Consider the following 11754-nt stretch of genomic DNA (forward strand, 5'->3'; position numbering starts at 1 on the left):
TGGAGACAGACGCAACGGCCAGACAGATGGGGAACAGCAGAGCCCCGGGCATAGGTATGACCTGCTTGTCCCCAGTCCCACACACAGCCAGGCTGAGCCAAGCTGCCCTCCCCACCTGCAGTCTCGGGGGCCTCCCTCGGGCTCTGCCCTCACTTTGAGGGTTGCTTCCACAACCTTCCCTGCAGGATTCCCCTCAAGAACAGGCTGGGGTGGGCAATCAGGGAGGACTTCCTGGAAGCGGCAGCTGAGGCTGGGGCAGAGAAGGACCCGGGGCACTGGAGGGGGAAGGAGAAACGTGAGCAGAGTCTTGGCAGGCCTGGTCAGACGGACATGCCCAAGGGAACAGACAGTACCAGGACAGGGGACCCTGGTCTGAGGGGGGCGATAGCCTGGCCCCCAGTGGAGACAGCCCCTCCCAACCCTGGCGGCAGACAGGGAGGGTCGGCAGGTATGCGAGACGCAAACCTGGGGGACTGCCCATCCCCTGGTGGATGTGAGGACACCGTGGGCTCAGGAAGTGGAGTGACAAATGGGCTGGACTCGCTTTCCCACACGAAGGGTTAGGACCAGGGAGACAGCCAGGGGACTGGGCGGCCCAAGGCTGCCACCTGGTGGCAGCTCCTCCTTATGACAGGGCAGTGGCGGCTCAGGCAGGTTGCCTGTGGGAGACCTCAGGCTGTGGGTACCCACGCACCGTGCTCTCTCCAAGGCTAACCTCGTGGGGGACAGGATGACAGGCCAGAGCTGGACTCCACCCAGACAAAGTCCCCTGCAGGAAGAACAAGGCCCCAGGGAAGCTGATTAAGCACCTTGCCCGGGATGGGGTCTCAGGCTCCAAGTTCCACAGGAGGCAGATGGGGAAGGAGTGTCAGGCACGGGGGCCCAGGCCGCAGGGAACTCCAGCCTCCTACAGCAGAGCTCTGGGGCTCCCTGGAATCATTGCCAGAGATATCCATGAGGGTGATGTGGGGATCCTCTAGGGCAGGGCCCATGAGACCCAGGCTGAAGAGATGGCATAGAGGAGGGGGCCCTGGAGCAGGGGCTTTGATGGACGAATAGGAGTTCTCTCTAGGAAGAGAGATGCTGACAGGCAGGGCCTCATCCCAGGCAGCTGGAGATGGGTTCCTCACTTGGGAGCAAGCTGGAGAACCCAAGCATGGTCGCGGATGGGGAACCGAGGCTGGCTTGAGCCCTGCTCCATCACCCACCCCCACACTGGCTGCACCGGTACGCACGGGTCTAGAGGTGGCATGGGGTCAGCACCAGCTGCAGAGACATGGCTGCATTTATTGTTCCCAGCCCGGCGAGAAGGTGTTCCCAGAAAGGTTCCTCGGGTCACCTGCCCACCCAGCCTTGGCTCTGGGCTGCCATGTCCCCACGGGGGCAGGAGAGAGGCACAAGTCACAGTCAGGCAAGGGAGCCTCGGCGTCCTGGGCAGTGGCTCTTGGGGCCCCTCCGGTCTTCACCTGGGACCCTCGGTCAGGCTGGGGCAGCATCCAGGAGGCGAGGCTGCAAGGTCCGGCGGTGAGCGCAGGTGGCAGCAGGCAGGCGGGCCGCGCAGGTTCCAAAAGGAGCTCTCGAGTTGGCACTGGGTGAGACCAGCCCTGGGGCCAGCAGGGGAATGAGTGGTGGAGCAGGGGGTTGCTGGGCACTGGGGTGGGCCCCATCTCCTGTCCTTCCCTCGTGGCTGCTGGAAAGGCCGCCTCCCTGGCTCAGCATCTGAAAGCAGGGGGTCAAGGGTGAGAGGTGAGGCGTAAAGGGGCCACCCTGCTGGGCAGAGGCTCACCCAGGTCAGGCAGGGACAGGCAGCCTGTCCAGGCCCCTCAGTCCACCAAGGCCTAGCCTCCCTCCCCTGGCCTCCTGGGTCCTGCTCAACTGCCCACCCTGGGGGAAGGGGCCCCCAGCCAGGAGGCAGAAGGAACCTGGGAGGGGTTCCCAGGATGGAGTCAGACCATGGGGAGGGATCCCAGTGCCTCCTTCCCTGGGGGCTCAAAAAATCAGCTGTCCCCAGAGGCTGCCCTGTCTCCTGGTCTCCCAGCCTCCATGCCTGCCACCCCCCAACAGGCCAAGGTTCCCCCAGCAGCCACACTGCAGCGCAACATACCCATCATTCCCTGCCCAGAACCCTGCTAACCCCTGACACCTGCCTTGATGCCCAGGCCTACCCCAGTCCCGCCCGGCATCTGCCCAGCCCGGTCTCTGTCCCTGCTGTTCCCTCGGCCTGAGACGCTCTTCCAGAAGCCAGCCCCATTACACAGCAGGAAGAGGCCCTCCCTGACCCTGCCCGCTCAGAAGCATCCTGCAGTCAATTCTCCACCTGACTTACACCTCATCCCTCAGGGAGGGGCCCAGATCGAGCACCCACTACCCTAAGCCCTGCAGCCGCTTTCCTGTCTTAAAGAAGCAAGAAGGCTGACCACGGTGGCTCACGCCTGTAATCCCAGCACTTTGGGAGGCCGAGGCGGGCAGATCACCTGAGGTCAGGAGTTCGAGACCAGCCTGGCCAACATGGTGAAACCCTGTCTCTACTAAAACTACAAAACTTAGCCGGGTGTAGTGGTGAGCACCTGTAATCCCAGCTACTCAGGAGGCTGAGATGGGAGAATTGCTTGAACCTGGGAGGCAGAGGTTGCAGTGAGCAGAGATCACGCCATTTCACTCCAGCCTGGGCAACAAGAGCGAAACTCCATAACAAAACAAAACAAAACTTAGGTCAGGTGCGGTGGCTCACACCTGTAATCCCAGCTCTTTGGGAGGCCCAGGCGGGCGGATCACCTGAGGTCAGGAGTTGGCGACCAGCCTGGCCAACATGGTGAAACCCCATCTCTACTAAATACAAAAAGGCAGGCGTGGTGGTGGGTGCCTGTAATCCCAGCTACTCGGGAGGCTGTGGCAGGAAAATTGCCTCAACCCCGGAAGCGGAGGTTGCAGTGAGTTGGGATCGCGCCACTCCACCTCAAAAATAAATAAATAAGGCCGGGCGCGGTGGCTCACGCTTGTAATCCCAGCGCTTTGGGAGGCCGAGGCGGGCGGATCACGAGATCAGGAGATCCAGACCATGGTGAAACCCCGTTTCTACTAAAAATACAAAAAAAATTAGCCGGGCGTGGTGGCGGGCGCCTGTAGTCCCAACTACTCAGAGAGGCTGAGGCAGGAGAATGGCGTGAACCCGGGAGGCGGAGCTTGCAGTGAGCCGAGATCGCGCCACTGCACTCCGGCCTGGACGACAGAGCGAGACTCCGTCTCAAAAAAATAATAATAATAAATAAATAAATAAATAAACATTTAAATTAAAAAAAAAAAAGTTGTAAATGGAGGCTGGGAGAAGGGATGAGCCCTGCCCAGGGGCGCCGTGGCCTGACTACCGCTGTCAGCTGTGATTGCAGGGACCACTCCATCGCTTGGCCAAGTCCCCAGGTCCTGCTGAGCCTCCAGCCCAGCCTGCCCACCCAGGCCCCAGAGCTGGGGAAGGGTGCACACCATCTCAGATTCCGGGACTCAAAGACCGTCTCCTCGTCGCTGTCCAGCGAGGCCATCTCGGTGGGGTCCTCAGTGTTGGCAAGGAGGCCGTATCGCCTCCGCTGAGGCTTCTTCAACCTGGAAGTAGGTCCAGGCATAGTCAATGGCCCTTCCCCGCCAACCCTGCCTCCTCCTTCCCTCAGGACCCTCACTGCCGTCCTCTACTGGACACCCAAGCCCTGCTGCAGACCTCCCTGGTTCTGCTGTGCCTGTTTCTTTCATATCCTAATCGCCAAGTGATTACCATTCACTCCCATGGCGATGACAGTAAGAAGACACGTGCCCTAGCAGGCCCTCCCATCTCCCCTGCGCCAGGACCCCAGGAGAGGCACGCTGATGTCACTCCCATTGCATTGATGAAAAGACTGAGGCTCACACAGGGGTGAGACTTCGCCAAAGACAACAGAATGGAAAGCTGTCTCAGGGCCAAGCCCCTGGTGGCCCCAGCAGCCAGGGAGGCAGGGAGGGCGCGGGACACAGGCAGGGGAGAGCGCGCAGCAGGTGCTTCCACAGGAAGAGGTGTGGAGCACAGAGGAGGCTCTGCACAGGGCCCATAAAAAGCAGCATGGCGGGGCGCAGGTGCTCACATCTATAATGCTAGCACTTTGGGAGACCGACTACGAAGGATCACTCGAGCCCAGGAGTTCAGACCAGCGCGGGTAACACGGCGAGATCCCATCGCTACAATAAAAACTTATATAAAAAATAAAAAGCGGCTTGACTTTGCCAGGGTGGTGATGGGGAGGGATAAGATCCTCGCTGTGTCGCTCCCACCCGGGACAAGCAGCCACAGTGGGTAGTCAAGAGCCCAGAAGAGACTGGACCCACAGGCCAGGGAAGCCGGGGTGGCCTCAAGAGGCAGGAGCCCCTCCTGCCCAGGGGCTGCCTATAGCTGGAGGCCCCTGCGAGGGTCTGGGGACGCAGCTGTACCTCCCGGGCTGTGGGAGCACCCAAGGCGGCACGCAGCCGACCCTGGCGACGGCCCAGCTTCAGTGGGTAGAAGCACAAAGGACAATAATCGGGACCCCACGGAAAGGCCGTGGCGGCAGGCGGAAAGATGAGAGCGAGGACCGGCATCCGGCGACAAGGAGACAAGGAGGACCCCTCGCCCCGCCAGGGCCTGACCCCTGCCCGGCATGCTCCGGCTTGAGTGGCTCCACCTGGGAAACGGACAGCGTCACCCCCGAGTTAGGAGGCGGCGGCGCTGGACACCTCAAACCCCAGGCGCAGTGAGTCCCGTGGCCCCTGCACCGCCCACACCACGTGACGACCCCGCACAGCGCCGCCCACGCCCACTCCAGCAGGGAGGGGAGGACCCCGCGGCCCGGCACATGACGCACTAGGCGCGCGCTAATTGGCTACGGCTGGGAGACGGCGCCCGCGTGCGCCCGACGCACCTGAACGCCCGGATCAGGAAGTAGAGCGCGGTCAGGCCGCAGAAGCCCAGGATCACGTAGAAGGAGCGCGTCAGCGCCGAGCCCGACGCCCCCGGCGGACGCGCGTGCGTGCTGTTGTGTGGCGCGCCCGGCTGGCTCCCGTTCGTCACGGCCAGCGGCGGCGACAGCGTGACCTGCGCGGGGCGCGGCGGCGAGGCCTCTTCGGCACCGCACGGCAGCGCCGCCAGCAGCAGCGCCAGCAGGAGCAGCAGCAGCGACGGCGGCTGCAGCACGCGCGGCCCCATAGCCCGGCGGAAGCGGTGGCGGCGCCCCGCCCCTATGCGCGCTGTCAGTCAGGCGCGCGGAGGCGATGCTGTCCAATGGGACGCGGAGGCGGAGCTTGATGCCGGGCCCCGCCTCGTGAGCCTCGGAGCTACCCACAGTGCCCCGCGCGCCCGCCGCTGAGCTTGCTTGGCCGACCCGCTCCAAGGGGTCAGGACGGAGCCCCGGGCAAGGCGCAGCAGGGGGAGCCCAGGATTGCCAGCCCGGTGTGTGTGTGTGGGAGGGTGCGGCTTCCGAGGAAATCGGGCTGGCAGCGGGGGGACGGGGCGGACGCCGACCTCAGGACCTCGGGCCGCTCATTCCCACCCGCTTCGGGGCGGCCCCCACCACTCCTGCCCCGGCCTCACGGACACTGAGGACGCCTCGGCCGTGTCCAGGGCCCAGGAAGGAGGCGCCCCGGTCCCCAGCCTGCTGCAGGGGACCCGGGGCCCGGCACAAGACGGGGCCTGACAGCGTCTGCGCGGCCGCCGCTCCCCTGAAGCCGAGTGCGCCTCAGATCCCGCGGGACTGGAGTCTCCGCGCTGCGAACCCCTTCAGTGACGAGCCCCCCGCGGTCACTGCTTGGACAATGACCCTTGCAGTCTTCCCTGTCGGGTCCCGCTCGTGCGCTGAACCGAGGTCCGCAGGCTTTTCTCCCGGTGGCCCCGCTCCGCCGACAGACCCCCCCTAAACCACAGACTCGGCTTTCTGGGTGCACACGTGGCCCTTTATTCGAATCCGACTTTCACAGGGCTCCACATCGTTGTGGGCAAGGACTGGCCGCCCCGTAAGCCGCCAGCGCACCGCAGCCCGTGCTCCAGGAGAGACTCGAGGCCCTGAGCCCGCACCTCACTGGCGAAGCGCCTCCTGGAAGGAGGAGGGAGGGAGGGAGAACAGGCCCGGGTTCCAGGTGGGGTACCCGGCGCTTCCGAGAGGCGCTGCCCTACACCCAGCACACACCGAAAGGCGCCCGCCGCGGGGCCACAGGTGCGGGAGAGCAGAACTCACTGGAACACCCAGGTGCCCCCGGGACAGGGCTCAGCGCCACATGCCACTCTTCCCGAAAGCACTTACAGGGGACAAGCCTCCGGGGCAAGCGGCTGCGTCCAGCTCTTGTTCCAGGTGAAGTCCCTCCTGGGACACTGACCCCAGAGGTCATCGCTGCTCTCAGGCCACCCTTCCCCGAGTCCTGGCCGGGCCCCTTCAACCTGCCAAAGCAAAGGAGCGTTACTCCCGACGTTCTCCACGGGGCTCACAGCTGCCCCTCCCGGCCTCCCCGGAAACAGCCACAGCCCCTAGGAAGGTCTCAGGCTAGTCAGGGGGCTGTGACCTCAGGCTCCATCACAGGCCAGCGTGCCCAGGGCGGGTCTGCACCTTGGGGGCGCAGCCAGAGCCAGCTACCCGCATGGGATGGAGCTACGTGGGCCAGTGTGGGCTCTAGAAAAAAACTAATGGCGGTAACAGACATCAGAGAAAGCTAAGTTAAGAGTCTGACTTAAGAGGTCTGGAAAAGACAGTCAACTGATGAGCAAAAAATCCAAAAGGCGGGGGCGTTCACTGGTCTCCAATCCTAAGCTTAAGGGACCTCATCTATGAGCCAGGCATGACTGGGCCCAGGCTGCACCTGGCTGCACGTGGGGAGCGTAATGGCCGGGCCTGACTTTAGTTCCAGCTTAATTGAAGAAAAAAAAAAAAAAGTTTTTTTTAAAAAAAAAAGGAAAAACAAAAAACAGTCACAGGAACATTCCCCGGGCACATGACTCAATGAGCTCTCAACAAGAGGGATGTGGACACGAGCGGAAGGAGTTACCTCGAATTACAGGGCTATTTCCACATATGAGCTAGCCAAGGGAGCAGCTTGCGTCTCAGAGGGTTCTGTTGGGCGCACAACACTTCTGTCCTCCGAGGGCTGCAGCTTCCATAGGCTAGCAGAGAACGCTCAGAACTCGTGAAGCAACAGCAGAACTAGCTAACCGGCTGGCCGTCTGAGATCGCCCTGGGATGCCACGTGCCTCCGCTCTCTGGCCTGCTTCTAGACTGAGGCAGTCCAGGTCAGCATCGGGTGCACGTCCACTGTCCCTGCTAAGCTGCCCGCACAGTCCAGCCCTCTGGCCACCACTGCCAGAAGCCTCCCAGGACTGCCCTGAGCCCTGAGCTGCCCGCTCCCATCCCCCGCCTGGCTCCCCTACCCTGACCAGCGCCAGTCTGCTGGGCCTCCCTTTCTAGCTCTCTGCAGGCCCCAGAGAAGGCTTGCAGACCCGCTGCTTCTCCGCCTTCTTTCTGCTCAGGTCTGGCTGCAGGAGCCCGCAACAAGGAGTGTGTGGTGCAATGCAAGGGAATTGTCAGAGCAAAGTTCATTTCACACGGTCTTTTAATCGGCTTCGTAAAGCCAAAGAAAACTGTGTACAAGAATTCCTCAGCCACTGCAAATACAACATCGATGGAGTATGCATACGTCTTCCAGTAAAAAAGGACAATATAAATAAACATCTTCAAGAACCTCTCAGGGACGTCTGCACGTCTACTGTGGGGCGCACAGCACAGATGGGCGCAGGGGCTGGGGCTCCAGGGCAGTTGCTGCCACACCCACCAGGGTCCTACCACACTACGCTCAGAAACGCCCCACGGAGTTGGAAAAAAGCCACAGCTTGCTCAGCTTCCGACAAAGAGCGGATTCACAGTCCGTTCGATCTCAGAGAAGTGAATGGGGCACCCACTTCATGGGGCCAACCCCACTAAGAAAAAAAAAAGGCAACGCAACCAAAAACTAAAACAAAAACCAAAAACCCACACAACCCCCGATTTTTTTGAAAACTCATGGCTCGTGGTCAAAAAAGTAAATGCTTTTCAAAATGTTTTGAAAACGCTTAAAAAAAGACAGCACTTCCTTAAAAAGAAAAGTCTAGTAACGAGGCCATCCTGGCGTCAGAAGCGGTCAGGCTGGGTTTGACAAGATCAGAACCGAAATGACTACGAAAGTGGGAATACAAGGAGGTGCGTTTACTACACATTAACGTTCAGCGAAGCTCCCACAATCTTTAAACACACAGCCATTGGAAGGACGATCTTGAGCAGGAAGGGTTTTTACTCGTTGTGTGTAGCTGAGGACAAGAAGCAGGCACAGTGTAAAGGCACCGAAGCAACGAGAGGCAGCTTCACCCCAGAGGCCAGACCAGGGTGCGGCCGGGGAGCAACCACCCCCCACAGCCGAGGGAGGCTGGCCTTCGGCCACACATGCACCTATGCTGACTGCCCAGCGGGCCCTCGCTCTCCCTTGCCTTTTTGGTCAGTCTCATTTGGCTTTTGCGTCCTGCGATAGAAATGGCTCTGAGAGGACAGATGCGCCTCTTATGGGCAAGCACAGTGACAAGGTCTGAGTGTCCAGCCTAAAGTGCTTGGAGAGGGCGCCAAGGTGAACCGAGCTCCCACCGCAGGCCACAGCAGCGTGGCGCCCTCAGAGTGTAACTTACCGTAACTGTCGTAACTGTCTCTATAGGACCCGCCCGAGCTCCGGTCACTGTAGCCACCGCTCTGACTCCGGCTGCAAGACAAACGAACGTGAATACTGGAAGGTACCAGTCTACTGCTCTGCCACAGCAGGCTGAGCTGCCAGCCCCCAGGCCAGCCGTCCCTTCTGGGGACGCAACAAGGACCCCAGCAGGGCAGAATCTTGGAAATCGTCCAAAACCTCCACCAGCCTGCCCCCTAGGCCCTCCCACTTCTGCGACTGTCCTGAGCAGTCTCCTCTTCTCTTGGCCTGGGCCCCCACCTGCCTCTGCTACTTGCCCAGCCAGTCTCATCTCAGTTCCCCCAGGGACCTGGGACGCGGGACTGAAGCTGGCCATCCCACAACCACCCCTGTGCTCGGGCTGGCCTCCCCCTCACCTGCTATAGTAGTCTCTGGAGCCTCCGTAGCCCCCACTCCTGGACTCGAACCGGTTCCCCCCATAGCCTCGGTCCCCTCCTCCTGCACATACATGAAGAAGTGAGTACCGGCTCCCACCAGCAGTACCTCACAGCATCCCCAAGGGACCCACTCATGGCACTCACCTCTAGAGAACCCACGGCCCCGTCCTCGGCCCCCGCGGAAGAAGCCCCGGCCCCCGGCGGAGCCACCACGGTACCCACGGGATCGGTTGTCTGACGACTTTCCTGCCTGGTCTACTCGGATCTGCCGTCCATCTACAGACTGGAGACCAGAGGGCGGGACGCGTTAGCGGGTGGGTGTCCCATCCTCGCCCATCCTCGGGACGGGACTCCCGCTCAGCACCCTGATCCTCACCTTCCCATTCATGGCCATCATAGCATCCTTAGCGTCGTCAATGTTCTCAAAGGTGACAAACCCAAATCCCCGAGATCTCTGGGTCTCCCTGTCTTTCACAACCACCACTGTGCAGGGGAGAGAGGTCTGCAGTCAGCACCCAGTTGTACCTACAGGCAGGAGAAGCACAAGCCACCCCCACCCAGGGCCACCGGCCCAGCACCAGCCTCACCTTCAGAGATCTGTCCATATTTTGAGAAGACCTGCTCCAGCGACTGCTCATTGGTGTCAAAACTCAGCCCTCCAACAAAAAGCTTGCCTTCATCTGATGCCATGGCGGCCTGTGGCAGACACCAATGAAATCCTCAACAGGGGTCATCTCTCACCACCTCTCCCCGCTTCCTATTTTATGTAAATGACATGTGCTTTTTAGAGGAAATATTAGAAAATCAGGTTTTTATTTTTCATTGTCCCAAACTCATACCTAGGACTTTTTTTTTTTTGGATCAGGGGCAGTGTGTCTAGCTGTCACCCAGGCTGGAGTGCAGGGGTCACTGCAGCCTCCACCTCCTGGGCTCAAGCAATCCTTCTACCTCAGGCTCCCAAGAAACTGGGACTGTAGGTGTACACCACCATGCCCGGCTATTTTTTTTTTTAATTTGTTTTAGTAGAGATAGGGTCTTGCTCTGTTGCCCAGGCTGGTCTGAAACTCCTGGGCTCAAGCAATCCTCCCACCTTGGCCACCCAAAGTTTTGGGATTAGAGGCGTGAGCCACGGCACCCAGCCACCTAGGACTTAATTCAAATAATTTACTCCATCCACCCCCAAGCCTGAAGGCAGGCCGCACCCATTTCCACAATGGGTGTCTCCCTTCCCCCACAGCCTTCCAGCTGTGCCCTGGGCAGGATTGCACCCTCAGCCTCTCCCATTTCCGAACTGGTGCCAACTCCTACCCTAACCAGCTGACATCTACTTGTTGCTGGACCAGAACGTGCTTCTGTTCACTATAAAACGCCTCCTGAGACTGGGGGGCTGGCTGTCAGGGAGGCCGCCCCGTCCTGGGGGACACCTCGGGGCAGGTAGTGACTTTCATAGACAGCACCTCGGCCGGGAATCGGGAAGGGATGGCCCCGGAAGTGATAAGGTAGGATTTCCAGGCAGGGGAAGCGGCATTTAGGAGAACTGGCTATTTAAGGGGGCGGTCAGTGCTGACACAGACAAAGCATTCATTGGCTGGGAATGGCCGCCACCCAGTGGCTCTGAGAACTAGACTTGGAAGTCTGGCACTGGGAGTTGTGCCAACTTGGACCAAACTTTGGGCGCAAAGCACGACGTGGCAGACGAGGAACCACACTAGAACGGGCCACGCCTACCCAAGATTGCGAGGCCGTCCTTTCCCTCATACAATCGCAATGGGAAAAGGAGGAAACTAAGGCTCAGGAAGCAAAAGCGTTGGTGTGTGGATACCTCCAGCCCCAAGGCCGGGAAACGGGCCCTGGAGACCGGGCGCGCCACGTGGCCCCGCCCCCGCCGCGTGCGCATGCGCCCCGCGCGCTCCCTGCGCCACTCCATCCGGGCACTCGGCGCTCCCGCCATTTCGCTGGGCACAGCCTCTAGCTCGCGGCCGCCATTTTGCGGCGGCAACCGGGTCGCCGGCGGCCCGGACCGGCGGGGAGAGGCCCTCTGGCCGCTACTCGGCCCAATCTCCCGCTGCCCCTCGCCGCCGGCGGGGCGGACTCCACCCCGGGCCCGCCCCCTCCCAGGGGCGTGCCGCTGCGGCCCCGCCTCGCCTGGCCGCCGCAGGCCGCCCGCCGCCCCGAGCTCCTCGGAGCCGGTGCAGCCAGGGCCCTCACCACTGAGTCGGGCAGGTCCCTGACGCAAGCGGGAAGACGGCGCACCACAACGACCCGAGCCTCCTAACGCGCGAGTGAGGGGGGGGCGTCCCGGAGCCCGGCCTTATATACGCCTCCGCCGGGCCCCGCCCCCCGCGCCTCCTGGGCCAATCAGAGGCCGCGCCTGCGTCTCATATTCATGAGCTGGGGGCCGAATCTATCTCGGTTCCGCCCCCTCCCGCGCGCTGGTGTCGGGCTCGACTATTGGCCGAGACGTTTGCAGTCCGCAGTCCCCCACCCGCGCTCGGTGGGGGGGGGGGCGTGGCCAGCGAGCGGCGGGGCGGGGCTGACCCAGTTACGCGTGCCCGCTCCCTGGCCGGCGGCGGGGAACAAATGGGCCTCTAGCCCTGGTTCCCAGGCCTCCGGCCTCATGGGGACCTCTGGG

At 61.6% G+C, this 11754-nt stretch overlaps 2 protein-coding genes across 5 annotated transcripts; both read right to left on the reverse strand.

Annotated features, from left to right (window-relative positions):
• Nucleotides 1–1256: 1256 nt before the first annotated feature.
• On the reverse strand, nucleotides 1257–5786 carry FAM174C (family with sequence similarity 174 member C). 2 transcript variants are annotated; one of them, XM_032178144.2, is made up of 3 exons: nucleotides 4917–5786; nucleotides 3481–3597; nucleotides 1257–1719 (listed from the first exon to the last, which is right to left on the reverse strand). In XM_032178144.2, coding segments are annotated over exons 1-3 (402 nt in total). In that variant the 5' UTR covers nucleotides 5201–5786; the 3' UTR covers nucleotides 1257–1718. The 2 variants fall into 2 exon arrangements, with proteins under 2 accessions (XP_032034035.1, XP_058284298.1); XM_058428315.1 differs by lacking the exon at nucleotides 1257–1719 and adding an exon at nucleotides 4450–4679 and having other exon boundaries at nucleotides 3484–3597.
• A 134-nt stretch (nucleotides 5787–5920) lies between these two features.
• Nucleotides 5921–11466, reverse strand: CIRBP (cold inducible RNA binding protein). Of its 3 annotated transcripts, none has more exons than XM_032178143.2 (7): nucleotides 11331–11466; nucleotides 9710–9818; nucleotides 9499–9605; nucleotides 9267–9405; nucleotides 9102–9183; nucleotides 8687–8757; nucleotides 5921–6424 (listed from the first exon to the last, which is right to left on the reverse strand). In XM_032178143.2, the coding sequence occupies exons 2-7, from the start codon at nucleotides 9810–9812 to the stop codon at nucleotides 6420–6422; spliced, it is 507 nt and encodes a 168-aa protein (XP_032034034.1). In that variant the 5' UTR covers nucleotides 9813–9818; nucleotides 11331–11466; the 3' UTR covers nucleotides 5921–6419. The 3 variants fall into 3 exon arrangements, with proteins under 3 accessions (XP_032034034.1, XP_058284297.1, XP_058284296.1); XM_058428314.1 differs by lacking the exon at nucleotides 5921–6424 and adding an exon at nucleotides 7570–8317; XM_058428313.1 differs by lacking the exon at nucleotides 5921–6424 and having other exon boundaries at nucleotides 7570–8757; nucleotides 9710–9879; nucleotides 11331–11419.
• Nucleotides 11467–11754: the final 288 nt, after the last annotated feature.

The sequence above is a fragment of the Hylobates moloch genome, unplaced genomic scaffold (assembly GCF_009828535.3).
Source record: "Hylobates moloch isolate HMO894 unplaced genomic scaffold, HMol_V3 SCAFFOLD_15, whole genome shotgun sequence".
NCBI classification, from domain to species: Eukaryota; Metazoa; Chordata; class Mammalia; order Primates; family Hylobatidae; genus Hylobates; species Hylobates moloch.

Bases quoted from the DNA above. Each gene is read 5' to 3' on its own strand.
- FAM174C (XM_058428315.1), bottom strand. From the start codon at position 5,200: ATGGGGCCGCGCGTGCTGCAGCCGCCGTCGCTGCTGCTGCTCCTGCTG. The intron at 4,680-4,916 runs GTGCGTCGGGCG...TCCGTTTCCCAG, and splicing joins TTCCTGATCCGGGCGTTCAG to GTGGAGCCACTCAAGCCGGA.
- CIRBP (XM_058428313.1), bottom strand. From the start codon at position 9,812: ATGGCATCAGATGAAGGCAAGCTTTTTGTTGGAGGGCTGAGTTTTGAC. The intron at 9,606-9,709 runs GTGAGGCTGGTG...TCCCCTGCACAG, and splicing joins ATATGGACAGATCTCTGAAG to TGGTGGTTGTGAAAGACAGG. The intron at 8,758-9,101 runs GTGAGGGGGAGG...TTTGTCTTGCAG, and splicing joins TCCAGAGACTACTATAGCAG to CCGGAGTCAGAGCGGTGGCT.